The sequence below is a fragment of the Symsagittifera roscoffensis genome, chromosome 2 (genome assembly GCF_963678635.1).
Source record: "Symsagittifera roscoffensis chromosome 2, txSymRosc1.1, whole genome shotgun sequence".
NCBI classification, from domain to species: domain Eukaryota; kingdom Metazoa; phylum Xenacoelomorpha; order Acoela; family Convolutidae; genus Symsagittifera; species Symsagittifera roscoffensis.
Window position 1 is genome coordinate 44,260,596 of NC_087063.1, and position 25,970 is coordinate 44,286,565.

Here is a 25,970-nt window from a genome sequence, read left to right on the forward strand (position 1 = left end):
ACGGCCACATTCCAGCGACTGATGGCCCAGGCACTCACGAGCGTCACTAAGAAATACGGGAATCTCATTATGTGTTATGTCGATGATGTCGTGATTGCAACACCAACCTTGGAAGACCACATAGAGAGGTTGGAGGAGGTGTTTTCTTGCATGAAGCAGGCGGGTCTGAAATGCAAACCCTCTAAGTGTGAAATCCTCAGGGATTCCATAAAGTATCTGGGCCGCCTGGTTGACAAACATGGAGTGAGACCAGATCCCGAAGCGGTTGAAGCGGTGCTGACCTGGAAGGCACCTAAAACAGATACACAGTTGATGAGTTTTCTGGGATTCGCAAATTATTATCGAGAGTTCATCAAGGGGTATGCTGACAAAATATACCCCATGCAGAGGTTGATGAGAAACAAGGGCAAAAAGTTCACTTGGACTGATGAGGCACAAGTTTCATTTGAAAACATCAAACGTGAACTTTGCGAGGCACCGGTCCTCGGCATGCCAACAGAGAAGGGGATGTTCGTGCTGGACACGGATGCATCAGTGGTTGCGATATCGGGCATACTTCACCAGGAGCAGGAGTGGAACGGGAGAACGGTTCTTCGTCCGATAGCCTACGGGAGTAAAGTCCTGAGTGATACTGAAATGAAGTACGGCGCACCAAAAGCGGAGATGTTTGCGGTGATCACTTTCGTGGAAAAATACAGGGCCTACTTGGGGAGTGCTCCCTTCAAGTTACGTGTGGATAACCGTGCCCTTGCCTGGCTGAAGACCTATTCGATGGACCAAAGCTACATTGGTCGTTGGATCGTGCGCCTGGATGGATACCACATGATCATAGAGCACCGTACTCGTGACAAGCACCAGAACGCAGATAGCCCCAGTAAAAAGACAGAATTTTATGAGCGCCTCGAGGAGAAACAGGCTAACCAATCAGAGATCAAAGACGGGTTTTCCTTTCTGGACAAAGAAACCTACGACAAGCTGCCACTTACTAGGTGGTTAGACAAGTCAGGACATCCTATACCCGGACACCCTGACCTTCCAGTGGAGACGGCCGCAGAGATAAAGCTTTTAGCCAGAGGCGAGCCCGTTCCGTTGGATCTGCTAGTCCGATCCAACTTGGTACAGCAAGAACTAACCAGGCTGGGTATAAACAGCATGGCTCTATTGAACAGGACGGTGAACGTGGCGCCGGACGTCATGGGAAAACTCCGTGACTTGTTGGACAGGGAAGTGGATAGGCATGATCGTGAATGGATGGAGACCATGCAGCGGTTGACTGTCACCGAGAGAACAGAGAAGAGGCCAGTGTCCATTCGCAGCCAAGGCGTTGAACGGGATTGCAGGTCGATTGTCAACCAGCTGGTGAGCTCGATGCCGAAGGAAGTCTTGTTGAGAACTTCGTTCACTGAATATGGAACACTGAATCAGAACCAAACTACTTAGGAAGTCAGGATCAGGTCGAAACCTAGCTTCACGAGGAGAGTGCACTTCACGGATGCAAAAAAGGAATACGAGCCGAGCCCAGATTGTTCGTCCGTGGACGAGACAATGTCCGGGGAGTCTGATACCTTCGAGCCAGTCAAGGACGACTCGTCTGAGGAGTCGGACACCTTTGAGCCCGTGCAGGACGACTTGTCCGGGGAGAGGTTGACTAGACCACCTAGGGGCAAAATTTTGTCCGGGGAGTCGGGTTCAAAGCGACCGATGGACAGAGTTTTGTCCGGGGAGTCGAGAAACATCTCAAACAACTTGGAATATGATGTTGGAGAATCAGTCGACTCAAGTGTTGACTCGGGACCCCAGTCCTGGGACAACACGTCTGAAACAACTTCCAATTCCGATATGTCAGAAATCGCAATCCACTCCTTATTGGTAGACTGGAAGCAGCGTGGGCTGGACCGGGAAACACATCAGGATCCAGACAGGGACAGATACACCTCAGATGAAGAAGGCACTGTGGTAGATAATGCCGCGGACGAGCTCGAGCTGATAGCAGTTTCGAAACGCCCAACCAGATTGCTGCCACATGGTACGGTCGTCCGTACCAATCTGGAACCATCTGTGCAGGAAGCGACGCCTTTGAAAAAGATATGGTGTGTCAAGTTGATGGACGATGCTCATGCTCCGGAGATAATGAGTGGGCAAATGAACGTGGTGAAGACGTATTTGAAAGCCAGGTACAGGCTGTCGGATCTCCTAAGGGCTCAACGAAATGATAGAATGACGAGTAGTCTCAAGAGATGGATTGAGAATGGAGCACCTGACAAGGGAGACTTGGAAGAAGACAGCTACAAAATCCTGAAGCAATTCTACCTGAAGCGAAACGACTTGTTGTACCTGAATAAGGACGGAATCGTAGCCTTTAAGCGCAAGGAGGAGGACAAGGTCCTTTATAAATACAATTCAATAGTGTTACCACAGTTGTACCAGACCGAATTGCTCTTTCGTTCACATGATCAGATGGCTCATCAAGGCGTAGACAAAGTGTATAACAGGATACAGAAACGATTTGAATGGCCGGGATTGAAGAAGGCTTGTGAGAAGTGGATCGCAGCATGCCTGTCATGTCAGCAAGCGAAGGATCCCAGGAAGCTAAGGTTCCCCCTACAGTCAATAGAGTCGTCAGGTTTCAACGAAGTGGTGCAAATTGATCATCAGAAAATCTGTATGACAGCAACGGGCTATAATCAGGTGCTGGTAATGATCGACCATTTTACGAAGTATGCGGATGCAGCACCGTGCATAACAGCATCGGCAGAAGAAACATGCGATCATTTGATAAATGTGTGGATAGCAAGGCATGGCTGCCCCATCACGTTCCAATCGGACAATGGCAAAGCATTCGTAGGTGATCTCAAGAAAGAGTTAATGAAAAGGTCGCAGGTAGCGCAGGCCCACTCGACCACTTATCACCCGCAAACGAATGGCCTAGTCGAGAGGCAGAATCGCACACTGGTATCCATGTTGAGAGTCAACTGCTCACGCTACATGGATGACTGGGACAAGCACTTGCCGCAAGTGATGGGTGCTTACAACAGCACGGAGCATTCCACCACGGGAATAAGTCCGCATATGATGCTGACGGGTCACGAAAAAGCACTCCCGTTAACGTTCTTCTACCCTGAAACGTACGTGCGGGATGTTATTAGAAGACAGCAGGATCTCAATGACTTATGCAGGAGGAATACGCAACAGGCGCAAATTAGACAAAAAAGGAGGTTTGACAAAAGGACAGCTGATGCGAAAGCCTACTCAGTTGGCGACTACGTCTGGGTGTTCCAGGAAGTGGTTCCACCAAAAGGAACCAAGAAATTATTAAAGAAATGGCGTGGTCCATTTCAGATAACAGAGGTGCACCAAGGAGGTCGTTTTTATCGATTGAGCACTGGAAGAGCAGCTCATTACGAGAACATCAAACCACACAATGCCTCGTCAGAGGATTGGTGCATCCCAGCGGACATGCAAGAGGGAGACTATTTGATAGTGGATCCTGCTTGTGAAGTGAATGAAAGGGGTACTCGCGACAAGAACGACGGGAATGAGGTGGTGGACGATTGTGATCTACCACTGGATCTCGAGTTGACCGAGCGAGTAGAGGTGGACGATGAAACTCTACCTTATGCCGAAGAAGACTGGGACTGCCCGGAACAAACCGAAATTGACAAAGGAATACAGCCTGACTTTCCTCTCACTATGGAGACACGCCAAAGCAAGAGAGGAAAAAACCAGAAGAAATACAACCCGTACGGCGAGGACTTCGTTGTAGACAGGATAGTAGTGAGTGATGTCATAGACTCGCTGGTGGGACTGGACGAAGTGGCGATGCTAGAAGAAATCGACCTTGTGAACGATATGGATCAAGATTGGATCGACGATCGATCAGAACCAGAAGTGGAGTTCGAACCAGAAGCGGAACAGACTCATGAGCAAGAACTAACTAACTTGCGCGTGCTCGAATGGCTCCATGATCTGCCGACAGATCCAAAAGAGACGATCCTGACGATTCAAGACGTCGATAGAGACGGCGTCAAATACATCAGTCATGACAATACCGAGTCCAACTGGGTCGCCCCAGATGGTCCTCTACGTGTTCCACAATCCAACCTCGATCTCCTAGACTTTGGGCGATCGACGGGGACGTCGATGGATATTTTTGTCCGGGGAGTGGGGGTAGGACTCACCCACACCGAAAATCTGATAATAAAAAAATTGAAATCGGCAAGAGAAACCGGAGAACTAGAGACAGAGGGCGAGAATGCTAAAAAACCACCTTTTGGACGAATCTTTGAATCGTATTTTGATCTACCGAACCATTATTCGAACAATATCGTCATAACGGACAGCGATTTCATACTCACGGAACGCACGTGCGCCATAGCGATAACCGCGGACATAAGCTTCAAAACAGCACTAGCGGCTGACTTCAAGAGAGAGTATAAAAATATCGAGTTTTTGTGGAAACAGAGGCCTGGTGTGGGAGGGATGATAGCGCTGCCCCCTGTTGCATCACAGATACCAGGGAAATATTTGTGTTTCCTGGTTACCAAGGCCACTGATAGGCAACACGTAGATCCAAAGAGCTTGGTATTGGCCTTGACTCGACTTAGGGATTTTTTGGTTGAGAGAGGAGTGACCTCTCTCGTTGCCAGTATACGATCCTAATAGGGGAAAGCTACATCCGAGAGAGTTATACGCACTTGTACATGTGATATTTTCAGAGACTGACATAGACGTTTACTTACATAAAAAATACTATCTGAGCATATGCTAAGAATTGCGCTCGGCGATAAGTGGTTTTTATTAAGTTATTCGATAGGAATTAGAGTCAAGCTTAGGTTAGGTTAGGTTTTAGGTACAGTATTAGGGATTATGTTTTTATGTGATAGTGTAGGTGTGTGATGTTTATGTGTTTATGTTATGTTATTGTTATGATATGTTTTATGTTTGTGTCATCAAGGTGACAGCGCACATTCGTGCTACTCTGACAAAGGTAAAGGTGGACGATCCACCTTGGTGCTAAATTTTTAAATCAGAATTGAAAAAAGAATTTCAATGGAGAGTTTTAAAGAATTGATTGATGTTGTATCCAAAAATGATGGTTCTAAGTCGCGACTTGTTTTTTAGATCTTGATTGATCAGAAATTGTTTATTGAATCCATTGAATCGAAACGACACAAGAAGACACTACACGACAGCAAGAATCAACACGATAAGAAATGGGTGACACGAACGAACTCATGCAATTCCTCTCAGCGAGTCTAGGAGCGACTCTAGACGAGATCTATCAGCGGCTGATCGATTGTGATTTCACACGAGAAGACCCGGGGTTGGCGATGTTTGTGGTCGCGCTCTTTAATGCACTAGGACGAGAGGGTCGAGGGAATCGCCCTACGGAAGTCGTGTTGATGTTGGCCTTCGGTGAGTCCGGGACCGCCGAGAGAGGCCGAAACCGATTGATGAGATGGAGGCGTGGAGAAATGTCTGGCCACGACCTGGCTCGTGAGCCAGGACTAGTCGAGCAGAGGGACCACCGGCTAGGTGAGATGCCCTTACCAGTCCAACCGGCGCAGCCACTCATCGGAGCGAAGAGACAACGTGATGGGCCAGGCCCGTCACATTCGGTCGACTCTCCTACAGCTGCTCCTCCTTTGAAGAAAGTGAGAGTGAGCGAGATAGAGATCCAGACGTCAGAGACGATCGAGACGCTGGAAAAGAAGGAGAAAGATCAGAGCGAGCTGTGTGCTAAACTCCAGGAGTATAGGGCAATAGCTCGAGAGAGGGACGAATGGAAGAAGAAATACGAAGATCTGCAGGTGGCTTATAAGGAGGATGAAATAAAGCACCTGAAGGAGCTGTATATGGCGAAGGTGAGCCAAGTGTCACCGGAAGTCCTGGCGAGCATGAGATCCTCGGAGGGATCCAACGACACACGCCCCAGGACAACAGCGCAGGAGCTATATGCATCGAGAGGACCTGAGGTTCTGGATTTGCGTGCATCAAGGGGGCCCGAGGCTCCTCAGCAGACACGACCGTCTGCTTCGAGTCAGAGGTTCACGATACCAGACCCTTCTGACACCTATCTAGCTCCTCAATTTCAGGAATCATTTAACCAAGTGGCCAGAGCCGCGATGGATGAGATCAACAGAGGCACTGAGCGGACACTGGTTAGGATCGTTCCTTCCCAACGTCGTGATCATTCATCAAATAGCTCGGAGCGAACAACCCGCACGATAGCGTGTTCTGCGCCTGGTGGAGTCTTTGAGAAGTCTCGCGTGGTAGACATCAGGAAGAATCTGATGGCACGTCATCAGTTCACGCAAGTGCCAGCCGAGCATCCTCGAGCCTGCCTGAATGACATGAGCTGGAACCCCGCCACGAACGACCAGGTAATTCCCCCAGGGAGTCGCCATTTGATCATTGGAGACAGTTTGGTGAGAGATCTGAATGAGATCTTCGTCTATGGTCAGACTACCATTCTGTCCTTTGGAGGAGCCTCAGTGGCTCAGGTCATCAAAATGATGGAGTTCCAGAGCGAGGATCATTTGGATACATTAATAATAATGCTGGGGACCAATGACGTCTCGAGAGCCCCCGTGACTCCGGAGAACAAGTGGGAACCTCTATTGGTGTGTCTCTTGAACGAATTGAAAGAAAAGTACAGACCCAAGCTCGTGATCCTGTGCACGATACCACCAAATCCTTTGGTGGGCACCATAGCTGCAGATTTCATGAATGGCAACGTGACGCGGTGGAATGAAATGACCCGCAGTCTGGTGAGAAACAACCCTGGCGAGTTGCGACTCCTGGATCTCGAAAATATGCTGCGCATGACTGACCACATCGCGCTCACTAAAGATGGAGTGCACTTCAATACCCAACGAGGGAGGCATTGGATTAATGATGTGTTTCAGACGCAATTGAGGGAAGCGGAGCAAGAGTCGAGGGCGACCGGTTCTTTGGCTCGGACCAATTCGACCGGAGGGAGTAGAATAAGGGCAACCGTGCCCGAATCCCTCGCCAACCGTCTAGGGCCCTTGGCAACGGAGACGGTTGGAGTCGCAACCGTCGCTCCGAGCTCAAACGTGAGAGACAGGCTAGGGACTGCTCCTCCTCCCAGGCCGCAATCGATTGGAAGCCGACTCGGCAGATCGGTGGAACAGAACAACAGGAATAACTCCCAGACCGCGTCTAGGAGGAACGATTCGCCTGCCACGACAAATCCTGCTTCGACAGCAGGACCGTCTACAAGTACCGTGCCAGCGGAGGGAATCGAATCAGGCAGCAGGCTGCTTTGGAATAGATCAGATCCTAGTCATTGGGCTCAATATAAGACGGACATGTCGGCGAAATTGAACATGAATACCTTGACGTGTCGGGAGGACGCAATGAGAATGACTGGCGGAGAAAGTCCCACAGTATCGCGACTTTATCGGATACCGGGCGTGGATTGGCTGCTAGCGGAGCAGGAGAAATTCAGCTCCTCGACCTCACTCCGACATGTAGACTTGAATGGATTGCCTCATGACAATACCTTTGGACCCTTAAACACCCGGTGGCTCACCGATGTTCGAGATAGGACCCGGGAAAGGACGCCACCTGCTCGCAAGGGCAAATTCCAGACGGAGAACAAGCCCAATAACAAACATCACAAGATGTACAGACAATTCGCTAAACCACCCGGTCAGACGCCTGGCGAGTATTCGAGGGACTACCCCCGAACGACAACAGTGGTTGGAGACGATAAGAGATATGGGAACCTGAAGGCCCCGATAGGCGATGGCCTTTTTGCAGCTTATGATCCCTTGGACATGAAGGCTGCCAAGTATCTGATTGTGGCCGGCTCCGATTATCTCTACAAGCCCCGTTCTCTCTTCTGGCCTGATGTGATTTTCTTGACGGCACCTAAATTGGACTGGGGACAAGCAATCGGCATGATGATAAGTGTGCGAAGGGTGGTCAGTATGGAGCCGCAGGTAATAGTGGTTGCAGGCTCAAATGATCATCTGCAAAGCAGGGGCTTATTGTCACATCTGACGGATGGGTCGATCCCGAGTAACGAGGTTATAGGGGAGGCGATAATGACACTGCTCTCGGCGATGGGAGAGGTAGAGGCAGCAGCAAGACAACGCTTCACCATGAATGTGGTGAAGGTGATCTTTGTATTGTCACCAGGCTACGCTGCGTTGCCAGAACCCCTTCAATTTGTGTACACAATGGTCACAACGATAGCAGAGGGGATATTCAACGTGATAATTCCTGCCCCAAACAGAGTAGTGGACCCGGACAATTACTATCCGTCCCGATCTGAGCTTCCCGCCGTTTGGGCTGACATTTCGAATGCCATACAGGGGCTCAGAGATTGTAGCACAACTCGGTTGGTGCTAGACGAAGTTCTGGGGTTGGAGCTGTCCAACTTCGCCAGATTACTGAAGTTAAGACCAGGGGTAGATGACGATCATCTGTTAGTACAACAGGTGGCTGATGATCTCTGGTTCAGACAGATGGATCATGCAGAGAATGAGCAGGGAAGGATGATCAGAAAGAACATGATGTCAGCGGAGGAGGACCTCATGGCAATGGCTTTGCGTACGAAGCCGCACAACAACGTATGGTTGTATTTGTCACCGAGGCTGTGCACCTTGGGTGAGGACGCGTTCGAGCATGCGCCGGCAATAATTAAAGAGATACACGTGTATCTGAAGAATCTATTTGATGCCCGGGAGTTGGCTGGAGGCAAGATGTTGAAACTGATGCAAGACGTAAACACGATGTCGCTGGACAAGTTCCAAGCTGACGTGCTGGCCACGAAGGCACAGGATGAACGATCAGATGCCATCTTGGGTGGAATGGGAGTGGGATGGACGCCATCTTTCCTATCGACGTGCTATCCGAAGGCATCTAGGAACCTGATCGCGAGTTTCGTCAAGGACATCAGGAAGTTGTCGATTGGCCTGGTGCTAGCCTGATACGTGACATTTGGTCATGAAAACTTTGTGAAAGGACCGGCAAACCTCTTTACCCAAGCGTTGGCAGATTTGAGATTGGATGGACTCCTGAATCTGATTGCCATGACCTACGGTCGACTGGGAGACTTGTTTGTGCTGTTGCGTTACCCTGAACAACTACAGGGACCCAATCGTGAGTTCAATGCACAGTTGGAAACCGCCTCGCTCAAGAAGATGAAAGACTGGAGGACTCTCCTGCTTCAATACCTCTTGCAACAGAACAGAAGCGTCACGGGAGAAGACAAGGTGGCGACGGACGCAGGCGAATGTAAGCAGTATTGTGGCATGCCCTTACTGACAGACTTGGCTGTCATGATGCGGATTGATCCGTTGGCTCTGGTCCACGGGCTGAGGGAATTCGTCACAGTGGTGTATGGACCGGTGATGTCTTTTGCGTTCCCGGATGTGCAAGTTAAAGCGTACAGGAATTCGGTGTTGTACGTCAACCTGGTCTCAGTCGTGGATTGTTCCGTGCTGAATTGGGTAGAGCAGAGTGAACTGAGAAGGTTGGCTAGCGACGATAGGCTGTTCGGAAGAATAGCAGAGCCAGGCTGGGTGTTGATGGACTTCAACAACCACTTCAAGTGCCGAATGGGCCGTGAGGATCTGTCCCACATCCAGTTTAACCCAAAACTTTGGAATTTGAGAACAGTGGTGAAAGATACAGGAGAGGCTGTGGGAGTACCTCAATTGCCAGGAGCCTACACCCACGCGAAAGAGAATCAACAAACATGGCTTCCTGGGTCCAGGCCGCTGCCGGACCAATGCCCTCGATATCCACCGATAAGGAGTATGTTGTTGGGAGTCACATCTCCCATCATTGCCCCTCGCATCGGAGCAGCTCGTGACGCAGAGAAGAGAATGCTGAAGTGGAGTGGAGGGATGGAGCCGCGCTTCATCAGCTGGAACGCTGCCGCCGCGCATACGTTTGACTTCTCATTCCCCGATGCCTGGAGCAGGAAAAAGATCAAGGCACTACCCTCCAGGAGACCAGAGGTCTCGGCTGAAACGTGGAACGAAGTGTATTCTTCCGCGGATGACTTATCGAGACTGAAGTGGTCAGGAGAGGCGAAAGTAGTGATGCTGGAGGTGACAAGGGAGAGCAGAGGAGGCTCATATATAACGATAAGAGACCTGGCTCCACATGGCGAGGAGTTAGTAGAATTCCTGGTGGATGATGAATTGTTTTATCACGCAGGAGAAATGGCCGTACCGGCTCGGCCGGATTCGGGCACAGACGCACGACAAGGACCCTCGGGACCCAAGCCGAAACCTGATGCGGACGACGATGAATTGATGGATCAGGACGATAACGATGACGGGACCGGAAGTAAGACGGAGAAACTGGGAGAGACCGATCTAGGAGCGTTGGAAAGGGACTTGCTAGAATACCGGTTCAGTGAAGACGACGATGGGGAAGTCGATGGGAGTTTATTGCTGATGGCACCATCGTCCTTCATGTCTCCTACAAAGGAGGCGTCGGCCGATCTATCTCCGATGGACCCAATAAGCCAGGCTAGAGAGTGCCGAAGCAAGGATCCGCAGAGACTGTTTAATGAATCACCGAGGAGGAGGAAAATCGAAGAGTCGATGAAGATATCCTTCCTCAGTACGTTACCAGAAGAGGAATGGGAAAGATATCAAATGGAACTGGAAGGCAAGACAGGAGCAACCTGGAGCCGAGTGAACTTCATGGAAAAATCGTGGGACGTGATACGACGATATGGGACACAATCCATAATGAAGGTGGGATTGAATCAACCAATCATGCGTGAGGTCCTGGAGAAAATAGTGAACTCCATGGAGTCGGATGTTCTGACCGAGTCAGTTACAGAAGACAGTGCCGATGACCAGCAGGGCACAAAGAAGTTACTTGTTAGACGAGCCAAAAAAGGGCTGAAGAGACTGAAAGGAAAGACAGGGAGTCGAGCCATGAACCCGAGAGTGGTGAAGTCGAGCGCCAGCGCAGTGGTGACCTCTTTAACGAGCGCAGGTCGGTCAGGCGAGAGCGGGCAAGGAGATGGTGCGACACCAGCCGGGGGAGAAAAAGAAAACCTGATACCCCCTATGCTCTTGGCAGGTCTGACAGTAACCGCCACAAGATCGAAGAAGACGGCGCGAACCCTGGCAGACACTAAGTTAGAAATGGAAATCATCAGTCAATGTGGATCTGGAGGACTTGAAGATTATAGGCCCTCGCGAATCAACATGGCCAAGTTGAAACTGGAAGGACAACTCGACGTGGTCGAGTACAGTCGGATAACTGTGCCGGAATCGGTCCACATGGGAGATCCGGCAGGGGGTTATGTGGAGATGTTGAAAGCGAGGAACTCCGCGAGAGGGCACCTGATGGCTTGGAGCGAGAAGCGAGCCATGCAAGAATATCTGAAAGGGCTTACGGAGAACTCTAACTTCAATCGAAAAGAGTATGGCACGGTAATGTCATCAGAAGCGAACGAAGTTGGATTGGAAAAACTGCTAGAGGTTTCTTGGAGGGCAGCCCTCCAGAAACACTTCGATGAGACGATGCATGCACCTGCGACGGTGGCAGCATACCTAGCTCATCCATGCACGAGAACTGATCTACAAGTACAACTGGCTTGGTGCTTGATGGGCATCAAGAAGGCGGAGTATGAAGCCAGTAATGACTCGAGATCACGAGAACAGGAGCTAGAATTGATGGAAGCTCTGCGAGCAGTGATCTCAAAAGACGATTCAGCGATAGCATGGGCTAAGCGAAAGGATGCCCTTTGCTTTGTCAGGTTCGTGGTGGATCGTATCCCCACTCCTGTTTTGGGAGAATGTATAAAGATCATTCGGCAAAAGGGAGTTGATTGTGAAAGGAACTTCCTTAGGGCACTCCTGGAACTATATCAGGACATGCCATTGAATGTGCCAAGCAAGGAGTCGAATGATATGGAAAACTATCGCAAGTTGGAAGAGGTGAGAAGATATTCCAACAAAGAGTTGAAAGTGAGCCGGGAGTTGATTGAAGCGGTCAGAGGACAAAAAGAATTTGCACCACTAGGGAAACGGAAGTCATTCCAATATGTGTCTAGCATACCGGGGATAGCGTATAATCCCTTCGTGAATGAAGAAGCCAGGGAAGCGTACTTCGACTATGAGCAAGTCACAGTGCTCAACTTCTGGGTTGAACGGATTAAGGAAATCGGAATGCTGATGGTGGAACAACCCAAGCTGGGAATTATTCTGGAAGAACGAGTGGTCGAACCCTCGATTCCCGAGCTAAAAGGACAAGTGAGTTTTGATTGTGGTTCTTGGGACGGTCCCTTGAAAACCAGTCTAGTAGTGATGTGGGAACTCATGAAGCCTTCCTGGTGTCCCCATCCTAACGCAGGCTTAATCTGGGACATGACCGCGGATATCATGTTAGACCGGGATGATGATGCGAGTTTACATGATCTGGCCATGATACATCACCTGCTGGCCATGAGATTGACGAAGAGGAAGAGCAACCCGTCCACGGAGCTGTCCGAGGAAGGTACACCGAGTAAATGGTTGAAGCAAGGCACATGCTTGGCTCAACACTGTGGGATGGAAGGACATGTTTGTAACCTGGGACACTGCCTGATTACGCTGAGCGAGCAGCATTGACAACTGGCACGATTGTACGGGAGATTGAGCATGTCAGATAAGAGTGCCATGGAGTTGGTCGCAGACTGCCATGGGGTGACGGACGTAAACCTGATCACAGCCTTGGGATTTTGTAGCATGACGAGTTCGATAGAATCGCTCGAGCGCCTGGAGCGTGCGCATGAGCTAGTGACGTCCCTCAGCGTGGAAATATTCCCTGGAGCATTGCAGACAGAGCAGAAGATTGGAGGCTGGCGAGAAGCTCTAGAAAATGAAATGAATCTGAAGGATAGTGAAGCCTATCACAGACCTACTGGTTCAAAATATATGGTGGGTTCAAACTCCGCGCCATATTGTAATAGCAAGTATCCTACGCACATGGTGGTAATGGATGCAAGGACGCAACAAGTGTTGGTTGACCAACTTTTCTCTGTGCCAAAGTGCGTGAGGTTGGCCAGAATGTCAGAAAGGTCATATGACTTGTTGGCAAAGATCTTTCGGGCAGTCCCGAAAAGATCTGAAGGCGAGTTGCAAGACGTTGTGGGTGAAGAGTTCATGAGACTGAACGAAGGTAACGTGAGTGAGTTCCAGAAACAGAAAGCGAGTGGAGCGTTACCCACTGAATTCCCTACCATAGAAGAGAAAGACGATTTACATAGAATTCTGATGGAAGTGGAACCGTTGCTGGGAGCCTCAGGGTATCGGACCCGAAGGAACATAGTGAGAACCCATGGGGAGTATCCTTGCCACTGCTTGGCGCAGACGTTGTGGTACCCCAAACGCGGGAATCTGATCCTAGTATGGGACGTGGAGGAGTTGTACTCTACGGGGTTGCCCGATCAGAATCAACAAGTGTCAATCGTGGTGGTTAGCGCCATGCTAGCAGTGAGATGGCTGGAGGCTAACGCCGACACAAGTCAGCAGGAGACGGCCGTGCCGACTCCTGAGCAGCTGAGCAACGTGGAGATGAGTCGTGAATTGGATCTTTTCAGAACCATCTGCAAGGTTCTGAGGATACCTAAAGCCATTGAGAGAATATGGTCAAGGCAAAGATTGATGCCTTGGTTCCGTGCAGTGATGACGTCATGGATGTATGAACGCGCGAAACGTCATATGTCGAAGAACACGGAAGCCTATCAATCTTTCCAGCTAGATATAGGACCAGGAGCCTATAAGAGAGCATTCTTGGCGCACAGAAACGCGGTCACCACAGCGGTGAAGCGGGTAGCTGGAACACCTTGTGTTACTGAAGATGAGAAGAAAGAGGTCTTAAGAGCTGACCTAGAACGAAACGTGAGCCTATGTCTTCACAACAGCTTTTGCAGGAACCGGGAGCAGAAGGTGAATGTGGACTTGCTACCTTGCTGCAAACCGAGGCTGTTGGAACAGGAGAGTTGGGGCACGGCCCGCAACTCCATGGACATGCTGGAGAAAGTGTTGGAAGACAGCGAAGATCAGGATGGAGAAGTGATGGAGTGAAGATGACCAAAGAAGAGAAGAGAAAGAGAGAAAACTTGATTGTATTTGTGTGCTAAAACTTAAACCAATCAACCAAGTTTTGATTATTGAACTTGTTAAACTTTTTGTTTTGATCTAGTTTGGTCAGACCAAACTTTGAAAATGTTGCAATTGTTAAAATTGTTGAAATTGTTGATTTTAGTTATGGCTATTTATGTATGTATATGAGGAATCTAGGTGAGTATATTTACCTATTTATTCACGACTGAAGATTTTAACCTGTGTAAGACACAAATTCACTGTGTGGCGACATGGTAAGTTTGAGTAAGCTCGCTCTGGAAGGGTGGGTAACTCAAGAACTTTCCTAGCCACAGAGTTTCTTAGTTTTAATATTGAAAGGACCGCATAAATGACTGATTATACTTGGTGAGTGAAGTTAAGTTAATTTTAACGGGTGCGTGGCCGTGCCACGTCCCACTTTTTAATCACAAAAAGCGAAAAGAAGTTTTATGGCAAGACGACGTAAGTAGTCAGAAAAGAAATTTTATCTAGGACACTCCTCATGGTGCAAATTTTGTGAAAATATTGAAAGGCAGTGAGATGTAGTACGATGCCATTTGTGAACACGTAGTGAGTTGAGGTGGGGTAGATAAATTTCATTTTCTTATGCGATTTGTAAGATTGATTACAGAAAACTGGATAACTACTTGACGATAACCCGGTGTTATGCGATCAATAGGGACATTGATGGAGACTTGTCCGGGGAGTATGTGCCATTCTGCCAGATGACACAGCACAACCTTCCGGCGACATAAAAAAGAGTGACTAAAGGCCTTATGAACAAAAAAGTGTTGCGACGGAGGGTCAGAATGTTCTAGAATTTTTATTTTTAAAATTTTGATTGGAAGAAGAACATTTCTGAGAAATAGAGAAAAGACGGCCATTTTGAATAAAAAGACGAAAAACAACGACGCCATATATTGTGAAGAACAGTCGTACCAGAGACAGGAAAATTACGAAGCCTCTTATCGTGGCAATAACACACGATAAGAACCTTAGCGACGGAAATTTGTGGAGAAGGAGGCTTCAGTGGGGGAAGAAATATACCACGGGACCCTCCCGGGACACGAAAAATAAGAGATAAGAGTGTTATCTCAAGAATATTACGGGAGCGGAGGCTTGGTCCCCCAGAGACTGTCTATGTGAAGGGATTGTATAGACTGACTGTATAGCTGCTATAATGTCATAGATCTTAATTAACACCGTTATTGTTTAATATTTCAGAGTATGAGTAGCTAGAAAAAGGAAAGGGTCAATCCATCTCCAATGGATTTAATATAGGACTGTCACACAAAAACATAATAAAATAGGTTGTTTGAGCCGTGTTTTTAATGACAATCACGTAGTCTGAGGATCCGAGACTCAGCTATGTGGTTGTGTTCGCATGTAAACGAAAGCTCATCAAAAGTCGTTTGACTGATGGCCTAAAAATGGTAACTTTTTACTTTGCCCTAGACAGACCAGAAAATCAACTGGCAAGGTCGAGACGGTGAAAAACGAGTAGAATTAAGGTTTAATGACAAAAACGGCTTGTGCCCATGTTGCAGCAGGAAAGTCACATATAGATCAAAGGGGGTTGAATGCGAGAGTTGCCGAGAGGGGTAATCAACAGGGGGGCAACCCGCCCGTTTGTACGGTTTAGCTAAGGTACACAAGGATGAGACACCCCTACGACCTGTACTATCACTTCCCGGCAGCTCGTATGAGAATCTTAACAAAATGCTGGCAAAGTTTTTTGACAACATCGATGGAGCAAATATAGAAACCAATACTAAAGAGGCTAGAGAAAAAATAGAAAACATTGCTCTAGATCCGGATGAAACCATAATATCTCTTGATGTGAAAAGTTTGTACACCAACGTTCCCCTGAAGGAGGCAATTGAAATTGCTTTACAGAAGCTGTACAGCCAGGAGTCTCCTCCTGAAATTCAAAGAGCAACCATGAAAAGGCTTTTGAATATGGCGGTCAGCAAAGTATATTTCAAGTGTAATGATTCATGGTATGTACAAGTTGATGGTTTAGCAATGGGCGCGTCCCTCGCTGTAATTCTGGCAAACTTATGGCTGAAAGAATACGAATATGCTCTACGACAACAGATACCGGTGGGAACGGGGGTACAGCAATTTAATGACAAAAACGGCTTGTGCCCATGTTGCAGCAGGAAAGTCACATATAGATCAAAGGGGGTTGAATGCGAGAGTTGCCGAAACTGGTATCATCTAAAATGCGGAAAAATATCTGATGACGTATACGCATCAATAACCGAGATAGTCTGGTACTGTGAAAGCTGCTGCCGAGCTAAGAACAAGGAAAAGGATACTCCCCAGGTGAAATTGTTCCTCAGGTATGTGGATGACATTGTTAGAACAGTCAGAGGGGAGCCGAGTTGTCTTCTCGATGCCGCCAATTCTCTTCATCCAAATTTGCAGTTCACTCTAGAGAAAACTAATTCGGAGGGGAATTTGCCGTTCCTGGATTTGAACATAAATGTATCGCAGGATAGGCGTGTAACTTGCAGTTGGTATCAAAAACCAACCGATACAGGGACTATACTGAACTATAGAAGCTGCGCCCCAACTCAGTATAAGCGTAGTGTTATCCAAGGCACTGTACACAGGGTTTTTAGGAGTACATCTAGCTGGGAGCAATTTGATAAGGCTATGGAAACTAATAGGGCGCAATGGCTGACAAATCAGTACCCTGAAAATTGGTCCGCAAAGGTGGCTTCAGACGCCTTGTGCAAAATCATCGAGGGTAAAGGCAAGCCCCTGGATAGTGACAGGGGTTTGTCAGTTCAATCACCAAAGGATGAGAAGCCCCCAATGCTGATGGTGCAATATAGAGGTAACCAGAGCCAATATTTTGCTAACAGGTTACGAAAATTAACGAACGTTCAAGTGGTTTTCACCACAAGAAAACTACAATCATGTTTACCATCACTGAAGTCAGCATTTTCTAATGACCTCAAGTCAAGAGTGGTTTATAAACTGTCATGTAGTGGATGCACTTCCACCTATGTCGGACAAACTGTTCGACATTTGACCACTAGAATTGAGGAACATAAGAAAGCAGACTCACCGGTAGGCCTCCACCTTCAGCAATGCCAACTTGAGGGAAATAGCGCAGATCTTAGTTGGGAAATTATAGATAGGTCAAACAACCAAACAAAATTGCTAACACTAGAGGCAATACACATCAGGAAAGAGAAACCGGGCTTGAACACGCGCGATGAGTTTAGGAGCAGGGAGTTAACACTGAAAATTTAGTCCCAAAATATTTTTGGTTTTTTATTCAAAACGTACATGTCTAAATCGAAATTATGACTCAGAAACTTCCAGACAAATTAATTTTAAAATGTTTAATTAATTTTAGAGGTTAAAAGTATTTTAATCTTAATAGTAATTTAGAGGTCAACTGTGATTGGCTAATTTTTTATCATGATGGTTTAGAACCAAATTGTATGTGATTTATTGTAAATAACTTTTGTAAATTGATGTTTTATCGTCATTTAGAGTAGTTTATTGTAAAAATCCTGACGATGCACATAGTTGCAAAAACGTTTGAAATTTACTTTTTAGCAAAAATTTCTTAAGGTAACTGACGCCTGCCAGTCGTTAATAGGTACTTTTTCTACGCTCCGTCGCTGTGTGATATTTGGGCGAATGTTACAGAACAAAAATAATAACAAATCAATAAGTAGTAGTAGCCCTGTTTTCAGGAGTGACCTCGTGGTCTGGGGATACTGAGACTCAGCCATGAGCTCACTATTTCTGCATGTAATTAAGTTAATTTGAGTGTTTTGACCGAAGCCGAAAGCAGTAACGTTTTTTTGTCGACCCGATGTTAGAAAGACCACCGAAAGTACTGGCTTGGTAGAGACGGTGAAAAGCATGTAAAGCTCTGTTTAGACGTTAGTCAGTCGTCTTAGGACTTAGTTTTATTTTCCGTCGATATGTATCTTCCGGGCGAATGTTACACTTCTTCTAGAAGAGAAAACAAATCTGAACCAGCCTGAGTACGGAGATGGATGAGTTGATGACCATCATCGGTAATATCATTGATATCCAGGCCATCGGTGAAGCACCTTCTCCACCATCGCCACTGCTCGGGTGTCGGCTTTGCTGGAAGCACAGGTGACTTGAACTTCGTTGTTGAATAAAATTGTTGGAGGAAACGCCGCTTCTTTATAAAGCTTTTATTCAACAATATCTGAAATCAACATTAACATATAACAAATATATAACAAAGACAAATACCATATTAACTAATCAGAATCGAGGTGAGAATGCAAATTTTCGTTATAAATATTTATTAATTTCTCACTTGTCTCGATTTTGATTGGTTTATACAGTTTTATTCTGCTTACTGACGAGTAAGCAGTATTGCCTAAATACTGCTACGTAACCATCTAATCTCTAAAGGAATGAGGTCTCTGATTATTGCCCAGTTTGCGAGTATTTTAAATTTAGTTCAATTGTTTTTTTTTTTCAGTCAAAATGAGTGATAGTCAGAACCATCACGATATAACACATCTTTTAACTCCGTTTTTTGATCGGCAGTTAATTATTCCCTTCTTAGAGTTTCTCAGTGGTAAAGAAATTTATAAAGAAGAACATATCTTAAATGCTAAGATAGAGCTCTTAAGAGGAACTAAAATGGCCGATGCATTGGTGGAAATATATGAAACTATGGGGGAAACTGCACCTGATGATCTTCTGGCTCGAAGAGAAGCTATTGTTGCTGACTATAGGTTGAGAGAACAGGAAATAACTAATATTGTTGGTGCTATCGAGAGAATACAACAGGACGAAGGTAAGATTGATCGGCCAATTTTGTTGCTTATGAACGAAGAGAAGACATTTATTTATGATGGCCCTTTTCAAACCCCCTTTCAAATTATTCCATTTTTCCAGCTGATTTTTTTGCTATGACTTAATGAGGGATGTAACGTAAAGACAATAAATCCGTTTTTTCGAGTTGTTCACGCTTAAATTTCAGTTTTTTCCTGGTTTTCTCTGCTGTGTTTCTTATGATTTCTTTTTATGGTCACAAGTGTTATAGACTCAAAACTTTTCAAATTTTTGCTTGTGCAAATTAAGCATCAAATAAGATACCGCTGAAATCAAGTGGGCCAATTAAGAGTCGATGGACGTAGTTCAGACTTTTATATAGGTCGCGATGATTTTTTTCGTTTTTTTTTTGTCAGAAGTCTTTAAGTTGAAAGGAAGGCAACTTCCACTATTAAACAGCAAAGGTGTAAAGTTCTCAAAAACGTGATCCATTTCTAGGTTCGAAAGTGGAATTAAATTTTCAGATTTCTCAGCGAAATGAAAATTTTCCTTATTGATTCAGTTTCACAAATTGAAATAACTTTATCAAACATATGCCAATCAGAAACTCAATAAGCTTTAAGGGCATCTATATTTAAAATTCGAAAGATGAGATTTTTCAAAATACAAGTCAGTATTTCTTTTTCTGTTTACTTGCGTTCATTGACTCTTTTCCAATTGTCTGTTGGCTATGTTTGCATTTTGGCTATGTTTGCATTTGAGAAAGTCTTGAAAACGACCGAGCAGCGTCTATTGATTAACTTAAATGCTGTAGTTTCTCAGCTTTAATGGGACCCATCTGTCACACTTGTTGCTTACAGTCTTAAGTTCCATTCAAATTTATTGGTTCTGCAATAATGGAAGGACAAATTGCAGAAATCGTGAATCAGTTAAAGATTCGAAAGCCGATTTAAGTTTTTATGTTCCCCAGTGGAATAAAAGAGTTCCCAGTGTATTTGGTTCAAGGTGAATTTTCTTAAATTGGGTTAGTGAAAATAATTTTGAAAATGAAGTACCTGAAGGCCATTTATACATTCTTAACCTTAGCGAGTGCAGGTCAAGTGTCTTATAATTGGGAGCTAGACTTTTTCTCCCGTATCAATCTATGTCTATATATTATTTCCAGCCATGTTTAAGCAAGTTTATATGCTTAAGAATTATACGCTACATGTTTTTGCAACAGTCTATAGTTAGAAAGCTATGCTGTGCGAATAGGTTTTGTGCGTAACCGCATCGTTTTAATTGAAGCATGCATATTTGAACTCAATCATGCTTTGGAATGTTTTATTTCACCTTTTTATATATATAATTTTTTTCTAAACTTAAATCCGACTTGTTGCGTGCTATACTCCGATTTGAGCTTTAGTTTCTATTTGTACTATTATTACAATAGCGAACTTTTCTGAGCGTTTGTGTATACTATGACTACTCTTTTTTTCTAAGCTAAGTCGCAAATATTGGTGCCACTTTTGAAGCACTAACGGCTTTTTGATAGCGTGTGCTTTGATATTCGAATAGTAATAAGATAACAGTTGATGCATTTTCAGTTCGTCAAATGAACCGAAAAAAGCTATTTGTTTCAAGCAACAACAATTTTAAAAAAATCGATTTCAGAATTTTTAAACTCATATCTCGCAATGTTTTGCAATGCATAATTTATACATAATGTGGCTTCATGCTTTCCTTTTTTCTTTACTTACAAACTAACGGTGGGTTCCTTCAGTTTGTTATAATCCAAATTATTACTCGCAAAATTGGGACTATTTGTATTTGGTGCCGCTTAAGCTGCATCGCATTGGCAATTTATTAGCATTAGTAGCTGCTTTGTTTTTGACTATTGTTTGCCGATTGTTAAACGTTCGTGGCCTAGAGAGCGGGGAGTGAGATTCGAAGTTGTAGGTTCGAGTTCAATTTGTTACAAAGTTTAACCAAATCGAGGCTTACTTCTATTTTTCTTATTTCACTTTATAGAGCTGCATTTTTGTCCTCGCTAGTGTTTGCAAAGCGCAGTTTCGCCTCTGTGCTGATTTTGGGCTTCAGTGTTTGTTTTGGAAGCTGAAGTCCCTCTTGAACCTATACACTACTGGTTACTGCTGCATGGGCTCAGTTGGTGTCCGCTGTCTGAAAAGCGCCCATTCAGTTCTGCGGATGTTATGGAGGCTATAGGGAAATGGCTGTAAGGAAAGTTTTTTTCAAGTTCGGGTCTGTTTAAAAAATTTTCTTGTCCTTAAAAAAAGCCGTGCGAAGTTTCAAGTTCATTGATATCTATCTATCTATATCAATCAATCCATTTTTTAAATGCATGTGAAAGCTATCTCCCCATGTTTACGCTTTCTAAATTTTGCTTCCTTAATGAAAGAATTTTCACGTTCAGGCCACAAAGTATATTGCATTGCTTAAGTTTTTTTTTTGATTTTCAGCTCATGAATGATGGGCCTATTGTAGGGCTATAGCATGGTTACCAGCATGAAAGAAGAGGAGGCGCGCAGCGCAGTGAAGTGTATTGTAATTGTTGGATTCATCCATCTATACATGAACATGGTGTTTTTGCTTTCCGCGGTTATTTCAAGAAGTTTGAAGTTTTTTACTTTATAGTGGAGTGCTGTCTTGGATGTCCCGGCAATTGCAAAGTTGGCCTACAAAAGTGAATACCTAAATATTTTCAGTTTCTGAGATATGCAGTTTTCGAAAACAGATTTCAAAAGCTTCATGAAATTTGAAATTCACAACCCTATAATGGGTTGCTGTCAGTGTAATTTCATGGATTGCAAGTCCTACAATCAAATATGTCTGCTCACATTCTTTTAGTTTCCGAGATATGACGTTTTTTGTTTTTTTTGAAAATTTTAAAATCAGGCTTAACACTTGACCTAATTTGAAATTTCGAACCCTACAGTGGGGTTATGTCAGGTTACTCTCAGGAATTGCAAAGGTTGTCTCCAAATATGTCTGCTATATCTAAATCTTAGATAGATTTAAAATTCCAAACCCTATGGTGGGGTGCTGTCAGTGTCACAAATCTTGCCTTCAAATACAGCTGATCAAAGTATTTTAGCTTCCGAGATATGACCTTTTTTGTAATTTTTAGAAAGGTTTACAAAAATTGGGTCCAAAAAAGCTGAAAATTTTGAAAAGTTCAAAATTTGAATTTCTCAATCCCACAGTTTGGTACTGTCTAGATACTTCAAAAGTTGACAAGTTTTTCCTTCATAAATAACTGATCAATGCCTTTATACTCGAGATATGGCGTCTTGATGTTTTTTAGGAACTGAAAAGTACTAAACAGAAAAACTTCTATAAAACAAAATTTGCTACCCTTAGAGTAACCTGACATAACCCCACTATAGGTTTCGAATTAGGTCAAGTGTTAAACCTAAGATTTTAAAATTTTCAAACAAAACAAAAACGTCATATCTGGGAAAGTAAAAGAATGTGAGCAGACATATTTGAAGGCAAGACTTGTAACCCATGAAAGTACCCTGACAGCATCCCATTATAGGTTTGGGACTTTCAATTTTCGTGAAGGTTTTTGAAATTTGTTTTGTTGACAAAAAGTGAAATTCCAAGCCCTATAGTGGGGCTGTGTCAGGGTAATAACAGGTGCACAAGTCTTGACTTCAAACTTGACAGCTCAAAATTTTTTAGCATCCAAGATATGGCTATCGTAGTTTTTTATGTAGGTTTCTCAAAAATTTGAGTTTCTCAATCCTCTTCTTTTGTGCTGTCTGGATAATCGAAAGGGTGGCAAGTCTTTCCTTCAAAAATGACCGATCAGCGCCTTTATACTTTCGATATAGCGTTTTGATGGTTTTTCATAACTAAAAGTTCTTCATTGAAAAAACTTAATAAATTTGAATTTATCGACCTTTTGGTGGTGTGATATCAGGATACTCCTGGAGATATGGCTTTTGGTGGTGTGATGTCAGGGCACTTGGAGATATGGCTTATATAATATGATTGCCCAAAAGTTTTCCGTTTTTGGAACATGACGTTTCTTTATTTAGAAACAAAAAATTATTATGAGCTCAGATTTATTATTTCTTTTCAATTTTTGAACACTATTGCGGTGTGATCTGAAATTACCCAAAGAGTTAGCAGGTGTAGCCTATAACTTTGACTTCTTCAATCATTTCAATTAGATCCTATCAGCTATCCATACATTCAACAAGTCATCCCTCCATTTAGCTATCCTCCCAACTAGGCATCCATCCATCAAGCTATAAATTTATCGATCAAGCCTTATTTATCAAGCGATCCATCCATCAAGCCACCCGCCGGCCCAGTCATCATTTTATCAAGCCGTTCAACCTTCAAGTGTTCCAATCGTTTAGTCATCAATCTATCCAACCAGCCAATCATTCATTGATCGGCAAATCCATCTAGCCGTGCATCCAGCAAGCCATCGATCCAGCTATTCATTTAAGTGATCCATTCATCAAGCCATCCTTCATCAGGTCATCCATCTATCTAGCCATCAACCCAGCTATCTATCCATTCATCTATCCAGCCGTGCAATCAACCATCCATTCATCTTGCCATCCGTCCATTCAACTAGCAATATTTTCATCTAGCTATCCATCGATCTAGCCATCCGTCCATCCTGCGCTCCATCCATTCATCGTGCCTTGCCTTCCATCCATTCATCATGCCTTCCATCCATTCATCCTACCTTCGATTCCATCCGTTCATCATCGATCTAGCCATCCATCTATCTAGTTATCCATTCGTTCTGCCTCCATCCATCTAGCCTTTCATGCATCCCATCAGGTATCCCTGCAGCCGTCCCTTGTCAATCTAGCCATCAATCGAACCAGCCATCTCTGCATCCAACAGCCCATCCGGTCAGCCATCGGTCCAACAACCCATGCGTGCACCTGGCCATCCTTCGAATCAGTTATCTCTCAATCCCGCCATCCATCGATACAGCCATCCATTCATCTAGCTATCCATTCAACCACCAATTCAGCTAAACATTCAGCCAGTCATATATCCAGCCATCAACCCATCGAACTGTTCAACCAACCAGTCATCCATCCGCCGAGCCATCATCCATCTGTCATTGGTTTCTCGCGTCCGCCAGAAACCCCCCTCCCTTAATTCGCTGGTTGATAAAAAAACAATGAAAAAAAATATATTCTAACGAAAACAAAAGGGAAAATTTTGGTATTTTTCTTGTTTTTCTTTAAATATATATATATATTTCATTGTTTGTATCAAAGATTTAAAAATTAATAAACATCGCCTTCTCGTTAATTGCCAGATTTTTAACTAATTTTTCATAGTTGCCAGATTTCTTTCTCGCAAATGGCGACCCCATTCTTCGCCGCTGTGTTATTTTTTTAAACGTTGTATTAAGTACTGAATTCATTCGAAATGCGCAATTATAGAATAAAGGAATTGTTTTGGCCTAAGAGTAAGGACACGTTCAATTTTTCTTAGAAATGTTTACAGGAATGAACTGCGTCGTCTGAATGAAATATCTGTAGATTGTGTTCAGTAACATTGATATTACATTTATCTTGTTCAAGATATTAATTTGGACCTTGAGACTTTGCAACGGGAGCTACAGGAGGATGCTGTTGAGGCAGTTCATCGTATATACCACTATGGTAAGTTGCAATACGATACTGGAAACTATCCTCTGGCCATTGAGTATTTGGATGTGTACTCAGCATTGGCACCGTCTAGTGACAAGTACAGCATGAGCGTCATTTGGGGAACTATGGCTTGTTATATTCTGAACCAGAACTGGGATCAAGCTTTGGAAGACTTGAAGCGTTTGCGACAAATTATTGATCAGAACTCGGGTGAGCTTTGTTTTTTGAAAACACGGATAAGTTCTATGCTCTGCATGATTTGACAAGGAAATATTCTTTTTAGCAACTGCGAACCCCCTGCAATCTCTGCAACAGCGCACCTGGCTCATCCACTGGGGTCTGTTTGTCTACTTCAACCACCCGAAGGGACGCGACCTCCTCATAGACCACTGTCTGGTGTCCGACCAACAGTACCTGAACGCCATCCAAACCCAATGTCCACACATTCTCAGGTGCGTCACAAGTCATTGCTTCTTCTTACACTAGCAAAGCTTGGGCGATAGCATGAACTCTCTTTTTTTTCCAACCTAATATGCAAATATTGTTGCGACGCAAGTATTGTGGCGACAAAATGTGTTAATTTTGAAATTGTTCATTTTGATCAATAGCCAGCTATTAAGTACAGCCAGTAACAACAGCCAATAATAACACAGACTATTATATTATAAATAGAACTTTAGCTTCAAGGTATCATGGATCTGTAGCGTACAGGAAGGGAAGGAGACCCGTAACAAAATAAGAGGGTTCGATTTGGGCAGAGTCTGAATTTTTATTGAACTTTTTCGTACTATAGCTAAAATGCGTCCGCTCTATAAATTGAGGCATGTTAATTGGTAAAAAATGTTTTTTAAATTGACTGGTACTGCTAATGCGTCATATTTGGCTATTATGTAGACTCATAATTGGTGTGCGTAACTTCAGAAGTTTTGTAGTCTGAAAATTTTACTCATTCAGTTTTTCCCAGTAGCGTTATCGGTCATATTTTGCTTGTGTATGCGAAGTGCAACTTCGCCTCTGTGAAAAATTAGCTTGAGACGAATGAACAGGCCGGTAAATTTAACTGTACTTGAATTTTAACGCATGAAAATCTTATTTAGAAAAAGTTTGCAACTCACGATTGACCAGGTAGAGCAAGTTTTGGGGCATTATATTCTTTCCAGAAAAATAAGTTGAAGTTCTATGCGCACTTTACGCGTCAAAGAAAGACATGAGTATACGTTTTTAAGAATATAGATATTTTCGCGTACAAATACAGTACCGGATTTTTTTTGGGAGGGGGCGGACGTCCCCCCTCAGGGATTCGACTGCCGGCTGACCCAAAGGGTCCCCATTTTGTACTATTATGAGATATCATTTTTTGGCTGAATGACATAAAAGTTTTTCTAAAGGCGCCGTTGGTGCCAATATATAGTTATTTTGAAGGGGTAGC

The 25,970-nt window shown here is 44.5% G+C and overlaps 2 protein-coding genes across 3 annotated transcripts in view; both read left to right on the forward strand.

Annotated features, from left to right (window-relative positions):
* LOC134840539 (26S proteasome non-ATPase regulatory subunit 14-like) overlaps positions 1–25,970 on the forward strand; it is a 436,784-nt gene that overhangs the window by 396,320 nt on the left and 14,494 nt on the right. Inside the window, exons 2-4 of one of the 2 annotated variants that reach the window (XM_063856417.1) lie at positions 18,605–18,927; positions 24,473–24,751; positions 24,825–24,993. The exons of the other annotated variant lie outside the window; for it this stretch is intronic. Coding sequence (XP_063712487.1) covers positions 18,612–18,927; positions 24,473–24,751; positions 24,825–24,993 — 764 coding nt within the window. The 5' untranslated portion in view covers positions 18,605–18,611. The remainder of the gene's footprint in view (positions 1–18,604; positions 18,928–24,472; positions 24,752–24,824; positions 24,994–25,970) is intronic. 2 annotated transcript variants of the gene reach the window in all.
* The window catches only part of LOC134840536 (centriole and centriolar satellite protein ofd1-like), a 370,655-nt gene that overhangs the window by 73,436 nt on the left and 271,249 nt on the right, over positions 1–25,970 (forward strand). The gene's annotated exons all lie outside the window — the stretch shown is intronic.